The sequence below is a fragment of the Mytilus galloprovincialis genome, chromosome 11 (genome assembly GCF_965363235.1).
Source record: "Mytilus galloprovincialis chromosome 11, xbMytGall1.hap1.1, whole genome shotgun sequence".
Taxonomy (NCBI): Eukaryota; Metazoa; Mollusca; class Bivalvia; order Mytilida; family Mytilidae; genus Mytilus; species Mytilus galloprovincialis.
In genome coordinates this window covers 4,662,052-4,679,697 of record NC_134848.1, presented here as the reverse complement: position 1 = coordinate 4,679,697, position 17,646 = coordinate 4,662,052, and the positions used below count along the sequence as shown (strand labels likewise).

Genomic DNA, 17,646 nt, shown 5'->3' with positions numbered 1-17,646 from the left:
AATTAATATCGGAAGCAACTCAGAAAGGATTTTCGCATATACTTATTATGGGAGACTTTAATTACCCAGCAATAGATTGGGAGATATGGAACACAAAAGGAGAAAATGAAAATAGCATCGAAAACAGATTTTTAGATTCGATACAAGAAAATTTCCTATTCCAACATACAATCAAACCAACAAGATGGAGAGGTACAGATACTCTGCATACCTTAGATTTGATATTGACGAACGAAGAAGAAATGATTAGTAATCTAGAATACATGAGCCCTCTAGGGAAAAGTGACCACTGTGTATTGTCCTTTGACTACAACTGTTATATAAACATTAAGAACAAACCAAGAATAGCTAAGCTGTATGACCATGGGAACTACCATGATTTTAAACTAGAATTGGAAAGATAAACTGGCAGGAAGAAATTAAAGATGACTTTTCTGTCGACACAAACTGGAAATACTTTTTAACCACTCTAAATGAATTAGAACAAAGATTTGTACCAACAAAACAAATGACACAAATTGGAAAGAAGAAAAACGCTTTCCCAGTAGACAAAAAAACCAGAGAATTAATTAAGAGGAAAAATATACTGTCAAAGAAAATTGTAACCAACCAAGACCCGGAAATTAGAGCAGAGTAAGGAATAAAACAAAATCATCAGTTAATAAACTTAAGAAGAAATTTGAGAAGGGATTATCAGAAAATGCAAAAGCAAACCCAAAAGCTATATGGAGTTACGTAAAATCAAAGTCCAAGACAAGGGAAGGTATTGGTGATTTACACACTGATCCCGACGATACTAAATCTCCAAAAACAGATGACGATAAAGAAAAAGCGGAAATATTATCAGAATACTTTGCAAGTGTATTTACACAAGAACCAGATGGCGAAATCCCTGTACCAAATTCAATAAATATTGCAAATGAATAAACTGAATTAAAAATCAACAAAGATATGATAATGAAACTTTTAAAAAAGCTAAAGATTGATAAATCACCAGGTCCTGATAAACTACACCCCAGACTGCTTCGGGAAACAATGGAAAGTATAGCTGAACCCTTGAGCTTGATCTTTAACCAATCATTGAATGAAAAGACAGTACCAAAAGAATGGAAGAATGCACTTGTTAGCGCTATATTTAAAAAAGGGAACAAATCGCAAGCAAAAAATTACCGCCCAGTGAGTCTAACATCAGTTGTTTGTAAGATATTGGAGAAAATCATAAGAGAACACATAATAAAGCATATGAAGCTAAACAGGTTATTCTCAAATAAGCAGTATGGTTTTATCTCGGGGAGTTCAACATCATTGCAATTACTAGAGGTAATTGACAAATGGACAGAGGCGATAGACGATGGATATGAGGTAGATTGTGTATATACAGACTTTATGAAAGCATTTGATACAGTACCACACAAAAGGCTACTAAAGAAAATTGAAAATTATGGAATACAAAACCCTATACTAGATTGGATACAAGATTTTCTATCAAATAGACAACAAAGAGTCTCAATAAATGGTGAAGCATCAGAATGGAAGGATGTTACCTCAGGAATACCGCAAGGCTCGGTACTAGGACCACTCTTATTTGTACTCTACATCAATGACTTACCGGAAGGAGTTAACTCAGATGCTTACTTATTTGCTGATGATACAAAAATCTTTAAAATAATAAAGGAAGACGGAGACCATGAAACATTACAAAAGGATTTAGACAAACTAGAAAAATGGAGTGATACATGGTTACTCAAGTTTCATCCAGAAAAATGTAAACATATAAACATTAGCAAAAAATCAAAGCAAGATATTGAAAAATATAATCTACTAGGAAAAGAAATAAGCAGATGCAAAGAAGAGAAGGATATAGGGGTAGTCATTGATGAAGAATTATCCTTTGAAAAGCATATATGTGAGAAAGTAAATAAAGCAAATTCAATTTTTGCGGCATTAAGAAGATCATTCAAAAATCTAAATGCAGAAATCTTTATTCCATTATATAAAACACTTGTAAGAACACATCTAGACTATGCTAGTTCAGTATGGGCACCTTTTAAGAAAAAATATATCGATAAAATTGAAAGTGTACAAAAGAGAGCTACGAAACAAATACCGGGACTTAAAAACCTAAGCTACGAAGAAAGGCTAAAGAAATTAAAATTACCAACACTAGCGTACAGAAGAATAAGAGGGGACATGATTGAAACCTATAAGATCATACACAATAAATATGACCCGGAAACTAGTACTTTCCTAAAACTGATGTCGAGCAAAGAGAATAGGCACAGTACTAGAACTAATAGCAGTAAAATCGTTCATCAAAGGTTTAATACTAATCTACGGAAAAATAGTTTTACGGTGAGAATATCAAAAACCTGGAACAAACTACCAGAAAAAGTGGTTAAGACACCGTCTGTTAATGCCTTTAAAAACAGACTTGACAATCACTGGAAAAACGAGGAATTATATTATTCTGATTACCGCGCAGTTATAACCGGAAGCAGCAGTAACAGTAATAATTACGACCTAATATATGAGTCTGGTGAAGAGGAGCCGTGAGGATCCTGTACCGGAAAACATCTTTAAGTATCTTTAAGTTATGAATTGATTTCCAACACAATTATGTTTTGAGACAATGTGTAGTTGTTATATATTTAAACTGAAACTCTTATATCAGGCTTTTTTATAGAAAGTGAATGTATACATACATTATTGTTTAGGGACCAGCTGATACACATCCGGTTGCGAGATTTTTTCGATGTGTTGGTGACCTTTGTCTTGGTCGGGTAGTTGTCTCTTTAGCGCATTCCATGTTTCTATTTTCAATTTGTTGCAGGATCACAATTGCAAAATGGTATATTAGTGCCCATATTGATTCCTGGTGTAACAAATTACTCATTGGTTCCCATTTATGAAATATTTGTCAAAAGATACAAGTTTTATACACAGATTTAAATGAAACTTGTATTTTGATGGAAGATATCCTGGATTAATCAATTGTCTGAAAGTCTGCAGACATTTATTCTTCATAATCATGAATATCAACTATTAATACTTAGTTCTCCCATCATGTTGTAACTGCGTCACTTTCTATTTATATAAGGGAACACATTTCATCTGGAAATCTGAACCTCACCGATAGAGCAGAAATTCCTGCTAAATTAAACCAATAGTTCCAAACGGTGAATTTGAAAGTAATTTTTACGGACACCATCACGAGTTGGTTGACTGTTATGAAATATTCGTTTCACAGATGATAACGGATTATGTCGTATCTATGGCAATGTCAGTTTATGAGTTTGAATGGTATATTTCGCCCCTATTTTATAATATCATATTTTTCTGTTTGTGTTTTTCTTTGTAAGCCAGGGCAATGTCAGTTTATGAGTATGAATGTCCCTCTGTTATATTTGGCCCCTATTTCATAATATCATATTTGTCTGTTTGTCTTTTTCTTTTTAAGCCATGGCGATGTCAGTTTATGAATTTGAATGTGCCTCTGGTATATTTCACCTCTATTTTATAATATCATATTTGTCTGTTTGTGTTTTTGTTTGTTAGCAATGGCAATGTCAGTTTATGAGTATGAATGTCCCTCTGTTATATTTGGCCCCTATTTCATAATATCATATTTGTCTGTTTGTCTTTTTCTTTTTTAGCCATAACGATGTCAGTTTATGAATTTGAATGTGCCTCTGGTATATTTCACCCCTATTTTATAATAGCATATTTCTCTGTTTGTGTTTTTCTTTGTTAGCCATGGCAATGTCAGTTTTTTAGTTTAAATGTCCCTCTGGTATATTTGGCCCCTATTTTATAATATCATATTTGTCTGTTTGTCTTTTTCTTTGTTAGCCATGGCAATGTCAGTTTATGAGTATGAATGTCCCTCTGTTATATTTTGCCCTATTTTTTTATATCATATTTGTCTGTTTGTCTTTTTCTTTGTTAGCCATGGCAATGTCAGTTTATGAGTATGAATGTCCCTCTGTTATATTTTGCCCTATTTTTTTATATCATATTTGTCTGTTTGTCTTTTTCTTTTTTAGTCATGGCAATGTCAGTTTATGAGTTTGAATGTTCCTCTGGTATATTTCGCTCCTATTTTATAATATCATATTTGTCTGTTTGTCTTTTTCTTTTTTAGCCTTGGAAATGTCAGTTTACGAGTTTAAATGTCTCTCTGGTATATTTCGCCCTATTTTATGATATCATATTTGTCTGTTTGTCTTTTTCTTTTTCAGCCATGGCAATGTCCGTTTATGAGTTGTAATGTCCCTCTGGTATATTTCGCCCTATTTTATGATATCATATTTGTCTGTTTGTCTTTTTCTTTTTAAGCCATGGCTATGTCAGTTTATGAGTTTCAATGTCCCTCTGGTATATCTTGCTCCTGTTTTATAATATCATATTTGTCTGTTTGTCTGGTACTTTATTAGCCATGGCTATGTCAGTTTATGAGTTTCAATGTCCCTCTGGTATATTTCGCTCCTGTTTTAAAATATCATATTTGTCTGTTTGTCTTTTCCTTTTTTAGCCCTGGCAATGTCAGTTTATGAGTGAATGTCCCTCTGTTATATTTTGCCCTATTTTATAATATCATATTTGTCTGTTTGTGTTTTTCTTTTTTAGCCATGGCGATGTCAGTTTATGAGTTTCAATGTCCCTCTGTTATATTTGGCCCCTATTTTATAATATCTTATTTGTCTGTTTGTCTTTTTCTTTTTTAGCCATGGCGATGTCAGTTTATGAATTTGAATGTGCCTCTGGTATATTTCACCCCTATTTTATAATATCATATTTGTCTGTTTGTGTTTTTCTTTGTTAGCCATGGCGATGTCAGTTTATGAGTATGAATGTCCCTCTGTTATATTTGGCTCCTATTTTATAATATCATATTTGTCTGTTTGTCTTTTTCTTTTTAAGCCAAGGCTATGTCAGTTTATGAGTTTCAATGTCCCTCTGGTATATTTGGCCCCTATTTTATAATATCATATTTGTCTGTTTGTGTTTTTCTTTTTTAGCCTTGGAGATGTCAGTTTATGAGTTTTAATGTCCCTCTGGTATATTTTGCCCTATTTTATAATATCATATTTGTCTGTATGTCTTTCTTTTTTAGCCATGGCGATGTCAGTTTATGAGTTTGAATATCCCTCTGGTATATCTCGCCCCTATTTTATAAATATCATATTTCATGTATTTGTCAAGGAAAAAACCCACATTCAGTGTGTTTAACATAATTGTCTTCTTTATATATACGATCACAGCTTGGGAACTTACTTCAAAATTAATAAACTACCCACCGAAAAGGAATGTACTTAATCAAGGTAATCATGGTAATAGACATTCAAAATATTTGTTTACTTCATGTACTTAGAATAAATAGTAACTGAGGAGTAAACTTTATGTGCTAAAAGCTGGAAAATAAAAATCTGAACGACAGTAATTGACTGACATGATGTCATCATGGATGACTACCATGCATCATTCTTAGTGTTTCTTCTACAGATAACATGTACAAACCATGCAAACATTTGAAAACTCACAGTTTTTCCCACAGCACATGCAAGCCTTGTTTCAGATTATTTTCTTACAAATGGGAAATGATTCAACTTTGATCTGATATCAAATCCTGTTATAACAGACTAGACAAACAAATATTTTTTGATGTGTTCTGATATAAAAGACATTTAATTTAAATATTAGGATAAATTGTTTTTTCCAGTGATGATCTAAGTGAGCGATACCAATTGTTTGATCATTTAGCTTTTATAGACAGGTATTACCTCATAATATAAACTATATATGAAGTCTGATAACATCTTCTTTATTTCATATTTATAGATGTTGCATTTTGGCCAAAAGAAAATAAAACAAGGAAAACCTTCAAAAAGATGTCTGAAAATGGAATGATACAAAAAGGAGACCTCTACCAGATTTGGGAACAAGAAGAATTCCGTCAGATTTTACCATTTAAAGAATACATATTTGATATGCTGATACATCTAGATATCGTATCCGAACAACGGAGATATGATATGAAAACAGGAAGTCGTCTACCAATAGAAAACTTCTTTGTACCCTGTATGCTTACCCAAAGAAATGATACAGATTTCTTGACACAAGAATGTACACCAGAGAGGACTGTAAGTTTGGCCTTTGTTTTCAAAGGAACCATCATACCTCCTGCCTTACCAAATCGTCTCATATGTGCATGTCTCAGTATGTGGACATTAAAACAATACTGTGGAAGGAAACTTATGTTTTCTGGGTTTGTTGGGTTATCAGTTGATAAAGAGCATGATATCGTTGTCTGTGTAGAAGGTAACAAGATCTTACTGTACCTAGTCCACAAACGCTCCAAGGGCCTGATAGTTCCTGAGATAGCCACTAGTGTCAGAGAATGTTTGCATTTAACATTGGAGAGGATTTCGGAATTTTATCAGTCCACTGTCCACGAAAAAGTCATCAGTCAACTACCATTTCACACTGAGTATTCCTGCTCAAGATTTATCTGTTACTTTCCAGAAGAAAGATTAGCTTTAAAAACTGATGAGTGCGTTTGTAACCATGGTGACGACATTACACTCAACTGGAAGGTTTGGAACCAGAAACAGGTTTGAATACTAGCATTGAATATTCAAGTTTTTTTGTGTAATCACTTAATTTCCCCTACCACAATAAAGAGATTTAGTTGAAGTTGAAACTTTGTACACAAGTTCCCTATGAGCTTTCTACTTTTAATGCCAAATTAGTGTTTTGACCCCAATTTTACGGTCCACTGAACACAGAAAGTAATAATGCAGGTGGAGCATCTGTGTACTATGGACGCATTGTTGTTTTCTTATTATAAGACATTACTTACATTTCACGAGGGAGTTTACCTTATTGAGTTTTATATCAGCTCTAAGCTTAATCTGTTTGCAGTTAGCTAATAAGATATTTACAGAAAGATTTGTCAATGTTAATTAATCAAATTCAGGTCATAGTTACTGTTAATAGTTCAAATTGTTGTGTTTAGTTTATGCTTTGTTATAACTAGTGTCTGTGCTGTTTCTTGTGGATGTTGAATTTACAATTATATATTTGTTTTCCTTTAATAGAAACAAAAGCAGTGTGATCCGGATTGTACAGGTATAGTTATGTGTTTTGTATTTAACTTTGTGTTTTGTTATTGATAGAATAATACCTAAAGAGTTAATAACGAACTGACATGATCTGTCAGTGATACTTCCTTAACTGACTGAACTAATTAAACCATGAAGGTGTCAACCCCTAGGATACCTTAGTTGTAAATGATATAACATATGAGAATTATTTGATTTCAATGCTCTTGGGTTTCGTAATAAATCTATTCTTTTACTATTTAACGGTTGATTTCATTAGACACTAAATTATACCAAGTTTAATTCCCCATTCACAGGTCAGTTACATCTTTTGATTAAACAGTGAGGGTTTTTTTTTTACAAAAAAAAAGAACGATAGAAACAAAGTTCTTGTTTTTTGTCATCAAACATCGCATTTGTGAAGAACTTCCTGCTACGATTCCAACCAAAAATACTTTGGAGATGACATCAAACTGCTCATATGATCTTAAAAAGAAATACAATGAAAATAACATAAACATTCTGAAAATATACATTGAGACAATGACCTCAGAGGCTAAATATGGCAAGGAATCAATAACACTTATATTTGAACAGATGTCCAATTGGTTCTTAGTATGCATCACTGGATTCTCATTGCAGATGATGCATAATACATTAGAGGGAAATTGAATGAAATTTGTTTTCTCGTTAAAAAACAGTTCTATATATATATATGAACTAAATATCTGCTTTAAATAAATTAGAGACAATTGAAGATTACTGGTGTTGAACTTTTGGAACAAATCAAATCATAAGAAAATCTCTGGAGCTAAAAGTGGAACGATACCAGATGTCAAAAAAGAAAGCATTACCTACTGTTCTTACAAATTACACCAATCAAATGTGCATTTAGTTAAAATTTCACAATAAGATAAGAAGCTATCGGTAAATTATAGTTATAGAAGACATTTTGTATCTTAATATGCAATTCCATAAACAACAAGTCTTCTGTTGGTTTTCTATTTTTTTTGTATCACAGACACATCATGCATATCAACCAATTTCTATATGCGACTTAAACTTTGTAATTTGAGAAAGATTAATAGTACATGTACCAGGAATGTCAGAGAGATGTATCATTAAATATCATGTGTAGCGGGCTAAGTATACAGCGTTGTATTACAATTTGTGAACAGTTGCGTTATTCAGTATAAGTATAATATTTTCATCTACTTTCATTTGATATCAAAACTCAGTTTTTATGAATAATGTAAATAAATAAGTCGTATACTGAGAAGATCATTTGACTGCTATATACAAATTATTGTCAAGTTTACCAATTACCAATTACCTATATATTTGGGTTTATATTCAAGTTTTGTCAATATAATGCGACTGCTAACAACTGTCAATTTAATGGGAGGTTTATCTTGCTATAAAACAGGTTTAACGATTTTCTTAGGAAATATGATAGTTATCCTTGTATAAATAGGTTATATGTTGTTTAAGCTGTATGTTGATGTAATGTGCGTGTAAAAATTTATCATATGTATTTTTGATATATTAATTTAAGGTTTGAGTGAAGATGCATTATCTCAGATTCCAAGTAACACAGAGTTGCTTCGTTTGTCTGTTAATTGTGACACACGCATGATACATGATTTAGCTATTCATCTTGACATGGAAGAATCAGAATGGAGTGATATGGTAGAGAATTACCCAAGAAATACACAGATGGTCAAGTTTTTAACACTTATTGATTTGAGAGAGAACAATGGCATACGTTTTGGAGATTTGGCCAAAGGCTTAAGAGAAATGAAAATAACAACGCATACCTTATGTATGGTAAGCTATGTATGATACTGATAAATTACTCATTTTCTTTATGTCTTTTTCTTCTGTTTTTTTGTTCTTACCCTCCAACTCGACCCATTTTCTGAATGCTATAGATATATTTTTTAGATGAAGTGAACTCCTTTAATTAGATAATTATCTTTGTATTAAAGGATATATTTCATTACATTACATTGTGTAGATAAAGTTGTTGATTGAAAAGTTGCAGATCTATATTAGTTTGTGACAAATGAAAGAAATAATATTTGGAACTATTAATTATATTTGATTAAAATTTGAAAAAAGATATACATTGCGTAACATCATATCTAATTTAAGTGGGTAAATCATATCTAATTTTACAGAACTGTTTGTTTTATCAGTTAAACAATTTCTGTTCATATGGAAATAACTCAAACTTGTTCCATGAATCAGTAATGATAAAGTAAATTATATGGATTCTGCTCAATTAGTTTTAGTCATTAGTTTTCAAAATTTCTTTACAACTATTTTGTTTAAGTCATGTGTGTTATGAAAGTAGATGTCATAGTTGTTATGTGGTATTTTATTTCTGTTGTGTGTGTTAATGTTTAATTTTTACATGATCCTGTTTGGGGTTCAGATTTCCAACCATCGTTTTCATTATTAATTAGATACTAATCTATTTTAAATATTCAATCACAATCCAAATTCAGAGCTGTTTTGAGCTTAAATGTTGTGTCCATACTTGCTCAACTGTTCGACCTCTGTAGGAAAATCCGGTTTGCTGTCACTCTGAAAGCCTTTTGTCTAAGCATATTGTTTAAGTATGATTTCTTGTTTAGAAGGGGGTATGATTCATTCATTTAGCTCGTCTGTTGACAATAGTCTTATATAAACATTGTGTAACATTTGAAAAAACTTAGTCATTGAAACAATTTAATGTCTGATATTAATCGTTTACAGATGCGGAGGAGAAAACAAGTGATGTCTAGTAAGTTATTAGAACTATGAACATGATGAAGATCTTTACATAAATCCGGCTACTTTCACTCGATCATGATTATTAGTACTTTTATTATCCCCTCTCCAAACAGATATGAAGAAGATATTTAGTGGTTTGTATCTGTGATTGTCAAACATATCACTCATCATTTGATGCAATATGTTAAATGACGAAAGTTCACACACATAACACACACATAACAGTTTGATGTGTTTGGACTTTTGTTTTTGCCTTTTGATTTTGGATTTTCCTTTTTGATTTTCCTTGGAGTTCAGTATTTTTGTGTTTTTACTTTTTATATATACAATTGCCTTAACCTTTGTTTTACACATGCATGGTTTTGATTAAGTTTTGTGTTTATGTTTACAAAGTTCCGTACGTTTCATTTTATTTATACATCCCTCACATTGAAATGTTTCAGTTTGAGCGTTCCTGATGGTGGTACAACCAGAGTTAGTTTCTGACGTTTCCTGGATTCTCTAACATATTAAGTTTAACTGCGTAACGTGCATTTGTTGTTAATCAACATATTCAATGAAATTGATTGTGATCACTTATTGTTATGATTTTATGTTGTTTGTATTAATTGCACCATTTTCAATTTATTGTCCATAATATTTTGCTAAACTCATGAAAATGGTACAATTATAATTTAAATTTTGACCAAAGAAGAAATTCAATTCTTTCGAGTGATACATGTGATACTTTAATTTTGCTTTTACTTTGGTCCTGCAACTCTTCTAAGTTGGAAAGCTACTTACGTGTTTATGTAGTTAATAGCGTGTCTGTTGCACTAAAATATAAGCCTTGTAGCCTTGATAAATTGTATAAACCACCATTTGGTCAATGCCATTGCTGGTACACATTTTGTCTCCAATGGCATGATAGTGTCACAAGTGACCCAGTGGTCAGAACTTTGTTGACATGTACTATATTTTATACAGTTATGTATATGTAAAATTATTGATATATTGTGTAATCAATGCTATTTGTTCTTAGACTTGCTTTTGCCTTCCAACTATTGTAATACAGTGCCTTTGCAGCATTTTATATTGAGGAGAAACGTGTTACCCTGTGTGAGTTTTTATACATATGATGGCTAGCTCAGGACTAAATATGTTCCCTTAAAACCCTAAGAGAAGTCATTTTTTTAAAACCTTTTGGCCATTTTTAACCCAACTGTAAATAGGTCAAACGAAAGATCGAATTCATTTTCATATTTGGTTACATTGTTTCTAAATCAGGAAGGTCACACGTATGATTTAATTAAATGACTAGATATTATAAAAAAGAAGATGTGGTATGAATGCCAATGAACAATTATCCACAAAAGACCAAAATGACACAGACATCAACAACTATAGGTCACCGTACGGCCTTCAACAATGAGCAAAGCCCATACTGCATAGTCAGCTATAAAAGGCCCCGATAAAATCTAAATATTATATTTAAATATATGTTTCTTGTGTTGAAAAGGCCAGCAGCATTGTTACATCATAAAACAGAGTTAAAAAAATGTAGTTTTTTAGTGTTCGGAAATATTTTATAGAAAAAACTCCTCCAAATGTTTACCTAATTTCTATTTTTAGAAGAATAAACATTTGTTTTTCATACAGATATTTCAGACGATATCTTAGATTCAATTCCTACAGATGAAATATTAGATAACATATCACCACAGATTGGTAAAATGGTCTTTCAACTAGGAACAGAACTTGGATTGTCCATAGCAGATTTAGAGAATATAGACAAATGTAATTGTGACTTGACTGCCCAGAGTAAGGAAGTCTTATTTACTTGGAGGAGAGACAAATTAGTACGACCTACAATACGTGCCCTTGAACAAGCTTTGGTAAATAGTAGAAAAGGTGCACAGTGTCTAGAGGAGGTTGTAAAGAATGTTGATCCTAAAACACTGAGAGCTGTAGAAACAGTAATAGGTAATACTATCTTAAAGTGGGAATACATTTTATATATCTGTAAGTCTTTTGAATAAGATACACTATACGATCCATCAAACATAAAATATTTTTATGCCCCACCTACGATAGTAGAGGGGCATTATGTTTTCTGGTCTGTGGCTCTGTTCGTCCGTGTGTCCGTATGTGCGTCCGTCTGTTCAGGTTAAAGTTTTTGGTCAAGGTAGTTTTTGATGAAGCTGAAGTCCAATCAACTTGAAACTTAGTAGACTTGTTGCTTATGATATATGATCTTTCTAATTTTAAAGCCAGATTAGACTTTTGACCTCAATTTCACGGTCCACTGAACATCGAAAATGAAAGTGGGAGTTTCAGGTTAAAGTTTTTGGTCAAGATAGTTTTTGGTGAAGCTGAAGTCCAATCAACTTGAAACTTAGTAAACTTGTTGCTTATGATATAATCTTTTTTTAATTTTGAAGCCAAAATAGACTTTTGACCCCAATTTCACGGTCCACTAAACATAGAAAATGAAAGTGGGAGTTACAGGTTAAAGTTTTTGGTCAAGGTAGTTTTTGATAAAATTGAAATCCAATCAATTTGAAACTTAGTACATATGTTCCCTATAGTATAATCTTTCTAATTTTAATACCAAATTAGATTATTACCCAATTTCACGGTCCATGGAACATGGGAAAGGATAGTGCGAGTGGGGCATCCGTGTACTTTGGACACATTCTTGTTCGTACTAGCCTTGAAAAAAACCCTTTATATTATCTTACCTCAAGTAAATTAATAACATTTAATAACAATTATTGTTGTATTTTTTTCGTATATTTTTTCGTATATAAACTTACATAAAATAAAAACCAGTCAAAACATTTGAACTCATTACAAAAAAATCAATCAAAACTGAAAAGCTGCTAGAATCGGTAGAGGCTGTTTAGCCTGTGAAAGATTTATTAGTATCATTACTTAGCATTGATCATAATTGTTCATTTGCCATACACTTTTTCAAATTTCTCTCAATCTACAAGATAAAATTGAGGGAAATTCACAAACTATGAATATTTGTTTTGTATGCATGTATCAGTCTCTTTGCCTTCCAAAAAACTATGCAGACAGTGCCCTTGTTAACATATCAGTGGTATCTGTTGGTTGCATAATAAATTAATAGAAAGAACATTTTAATGTAAAGATACAGTTTTAAAGGAATCTATATCCCTTTTTTTTTTTTTTTTTTTTAAACGTAATAATATCTTTATTGCATATTTGCTGTAACAATTTACTAAGTTTACAGCTTGTAACTTAGTATCCCTCATGTTAGTTTACCTAATAGTTTAGGGAAGCACTATTTTGTAAGATATAACTTATTCATAATATTAGTATATAGTACAATTGATTTCACAATTATATAAAATAAATATTGTGAATACACATACAGATCTTTGTTAAATAATTTCTTTCCTTTTTTTATACATTAGTACCTTTTCGGGAATCTTTTCCGTTATCGATTTTATCAAATGATCCGTATTCATTGAAATAAATTGGGCATAGTTAGTGTTGGTTCAGCAAGCATGTGCGTTATATCGCTTTATCGATTGTTTCTAAATATTCTTACATAAACAGGATTTAACTTATTTTATAAAATTTGGTAAGTATGCAATTTTTGTTTAAGTTTCTACTGATCTATTGTATGTCGTCGTGTATATGTATTACACAAGTTAAGTCAATCATTTTAGCGTGCACAATTCACAATTTGTCTACACTAGAATAAATTATTAAATAATCGTGATTACAAATGTTTATCTTTTTTCCCTATAATGTTTATGAATAAAACAACAATATGTACCATGTGGTTACTTATGCATGGTTGAACATTTTTACAAACTGTAACACATTCCGACATGCATGATTGAACCTGTGAATAAACATGGCCATATATGGCTTGTAAACAATTAACAATTGTGTTTACAAATTACAATGTTTTGTACTTTTTATAAAATAATGTTTCGAACATTTAATTGATTTAATTCTGATTGTTTTTTTTAAATCTTTAATGAATCTATTTGTTTTTAGAATTGTGTTACTATTAGTTTTGTTATTAAAATTGTTCATTTCAATAATATCTGAAATTTCTTTTTGGAAAATTTTCAAAATGTTTATTTTTTTTGTTTTCTTTTCTGAGACATAATATGCTTTATATAATGAAAAGGATATTATTGTTTGTATGTAGTTAATATCAAAGTATGCTGAGTCTTCAATTTTGTACCCTATTACTATATTTTCAAGACTTATAATGTTTTTGTCTATACCTAGGGAGTTCATTTATTTTATTGCTATTTTTAGGAAGTCTGTATTAAATAAGCAGTTGACAAAAAAGTGTTCATAGTTATCTTTTTCTTTACAAAGCTTACATAAGTTGTCTTCAGTAATTTTCCACTTTTTTAATAGTTCATTACATGGCAGAATATAGTGAATAAGTTTCAATCTAAACGTTTTTAATCTGTTATCAGTGAGATATTGAAAAATGAAAACAAAGTTATTTTTTAACTTGTTACTTAAACTTTTGTCAAATAATTTTTCCCACAACAGAAAACCGTTTTTTTCGTGATTTTCTTTTAGTTTGAACATTTTATAAAGTTCTCTAGTGCTCATTAATTGAGTTATTGTTGTGTACCTAATTTTTAAGTCGTTAACAACTTTAACTTTAGTTTTGATGGATTCTTCAGTACAAAGAAATAATTTCCAATTCATTGGTATAGCTTTTTTTAACATATATATTTGGTTTATCCAATTTTGTTTATATTTAAGCTTAGATAAGATGGTAGTTTTAGAGATTTTACCCTGTTCATCAATGATATCATTTATTGTAATTATATCACTTTTTATCCAATCGTCAAAATTTAGACATTTACTCTAACATTCCATACCATGTGTGAAAAAAAGTCATACACTAATGATCTAATGAATATTAAATCTTTTTGATTACAGATAGAATCCAAAATAATGCAGATAGAATCATACAGAACATACAAACCAGCCAAATTTTAGACCATATGATGACACATCTGGTGATATCAGCAGATGACAGACGTGATATTGAACATTATCCTCGACAAGATGATCAGAACAAAGCATTGCTAGATATTGTGATTAAAAGGACAGAACCGGCTTACAGTGTGTTTGTTGATGGATTACGTAATTATGGATATGCAGATATCGCTAATGATTTGAAATGTGCTTCAGAGAAAATGGGCCCAAGTACAACATCAGTACCTGATGAGAATAAAGGTATAGTTAGCTTGTTTTGTATACACTTACCAGGTTGCTTTTGTTCTGTTACTTTGTTACTTTGGCACATTTGGATTTTAAACACCACCACTGACAATATTCAAAGCTTCTTACTTGCAGCCCAAGGGTCTGAAATGGTCATAATTGCCGGTCATGACCTAAGTGAAAGCTATTTGTCCTTCACGGCAGATTGGGATTTAAGTTTTTTGTATCACATGTACAGAGTCAAAAAGTGAGATATAGGTAATGCTGTTTCCGGAGGCAACGGCGGATTAGGCGTCATCATTTGTATTACTTTATCTCTGTTTCTATCAGTAAATAATACCAAATTTGGTGACTATGTTGAAAGAATCTATCCAATCGAACTTAAGACAAACGATACTACAGGTACAGTTAAGTCTGCCCCATATCTGGACTTACATCTAGAAATTGACAATGAAGGTTAGTTGAAAACTAAACTCTACGACAAAAGAGATAATTTCAGCTTTTCAATTGTGAACTTCCCATTTCTGTGTAGCAACATTCCACCAGCGCCTGCATACGGAATATATATCTCCCTATTGATACGGATGCCATCATGAGTTGGTTGGCCATTATGGAATAACCGTTTCACAGATGATATCAGATATATTCCTTATGTCGTTGTTATTACAATACCCTTCCCTTTTCACACATTTGACTTTCCGAATAAGACCATTTACTGTATTTGTAACAACATAATGGGTGCCACATGCTTACCCTTCCGGAGCACCTGAGATCATCCCCAGTTTGTTTTTGGTTTTTTTTTTTTTGGGGGGGGGGGGGTTCGTGTTGCTTAGTTTTTAGTTGTCTATATTGTGTTTTCTGTACTTTTTGTCTGTTTGTATTTTAATTTTAGCCATGACATTGTCAGTTTATTTTCAATCTATGAGTTTGACTGTCCCTCTGGTATCTTTTATCCCTCTTATATGGTGAACGACTTTTGGTAGTTTATTGACATTTGGTATGCAAATGTATTAGCATTGACACATCTTAGGTCCACGAAAATTATTTGATCCTGCCCCTTAGGCATGGTCTATTGACTTTTTAACTTTTGCTTAGTTCACATGTATTAATTTGTGATTAGGTCAGTTTATGGGTAACTACTAATGATATTTGGTATGCAGTTGTATAATCATTGGCTTATCTGATTTCCATGGAGATTATTTGGCTCCGCCCCCTCAGTCATGGTCTATTGAATTCAATACTTTTGAAGTTTATATGTATTAGTTTGGGATAAGCTCAGTTTAAGGTGAACCCCTTATGTTAAGTAAAGGATATTTGGTATGCAAAGTTATTGGCATTTGCAAGTCTCGTTCCAATGTCTACCCCCTCATTCCTTGACTTTGAAACTTTTGCATAGTTAATGTTTTGTGTTTATGTTTGTTTCAATGGAACAACTTATGATAAGTCAATGATATTTGAAATGCAGTTGTATTAGCATTGGCACATCTCATTTCCATGGATATTGTTAGAACATGTACTGTCAGTCATGGTTCATTGACTTTGAATATTTGCATAACTTACAGGTTAAAGTATTTGCATTATCAAAATTACAAACAGGCAAGACATGTTATATTTACAGAAATACATTTTGTCGTTTCATTGGGATCTGGTTTCTGAATCGCCATTTTGCACTATTTTTTGTTTGTTTTTGTTTGTAATCCCTTTTAGGTGTAATACTACCAAATCATAGTACGTCACATGCGGTGGCATAAGAAAAAGGGTTGACAAACAATATATAAACTCGAAGTTGCATGGTTTATAAAGTTTGTACACAGGGAAAAAAGGGTTAACAATTTGATTTGTTAACTTCCTTTGAAGGTTATTGTCTTTTTATCATTGAAATATTATTTAAAAGTGTCTGTAGTACTGGACACGACAAAACTTTACTCATGCCAAATAATATTTGTAACAATGATAAATTCTGCACCATTTTTTTTAAAGTGCAAATTTAACAAAAACTAATATTGGGAACCAATGGTGGTAGTACACCTTAGACTTTCCTGTAATTAACTGCCAATCAAGTATAGTATGATAATCATGATGGCCGTCCTAATAAGCATATCAACGACACCAGGAGATATTAACTAGTCATTGCTATTCACATGTACCTGTGTTTTTAATTCACATATGACAGCGAGCACAAGCTCTGAACTAATATTATAGAGACATTAAAATTCCATGACAACTTTCCTCATTATTTAATATATTTCAACAAAGAAAATCGTCAATTCTGATTTAGAAATTAAAACTTCATTTATAAACATGAAGAAAAGTAAATGTTCACCAGTCAAAAGTGTGTGATTTCCTGTGCAAAACGCATCAGTGAAATAGACGGTTAATCGTGAAATGCATAAGATGTCTTAAACAAGTGCAACTATTATCTGTGTTTTTCAAACACTTTTAAAGTTAATAAAATTTAAAATTCAATGATTTCCGGTTAATATTTGATAAACAGACAAATCCAAGAAATGAATTTGGAGTACTCGTACTTACGCTTTAGACACCTGAAATT

At 31.7% G+C, this 17,646-nt stretch overlaps 1 protein-coding gene and 1 long non-coding RNA gene across 2 annotated transcripts in view; both read left to right on the top strand.

Moving 5' to 3' along the window:
- The window catches only part of LOC143051559 (uncharacterized), a 428,761-nt gene that overhangs the window by 100,134 nt on the left and 310,981 nt on the right, over positions 1-17,646 (top strand). The window lies entirely within an intron of this gene.
- Positions 1-17,646, top strand: part of LOC143051965 (uncharacterized) — a 61,004-nt gene that overhangs the window by 37,866 nt on the left and 5,492 nt on the right. Inside the window, exons 7-12 of the mRNA XM_076224943.1 lie at positions 5,839-6,611; positions 7,098-7,128; positions 8,656-8,927; positions 9,861-9,888; positions 11,517-11,840; positions 14,811-15,110. Coding sequence (XP_076081058.1) covers positions 5,839-6,611; positions 7,098-7,128; positions 8,656-8,927; positions 9,861-9,888; positions 11,517-11,840; positions 14,811-15,110 — 1,728 coding nt within the window. The remainder of the gene's footprint in view (positions 1-5,838; positions 6,612-7,097; positions 7,129-8,655; positions 8,928-9,860; positions 9,889-11,516; positions 11,841-14,810; positions 15,111-17,646) is intronic.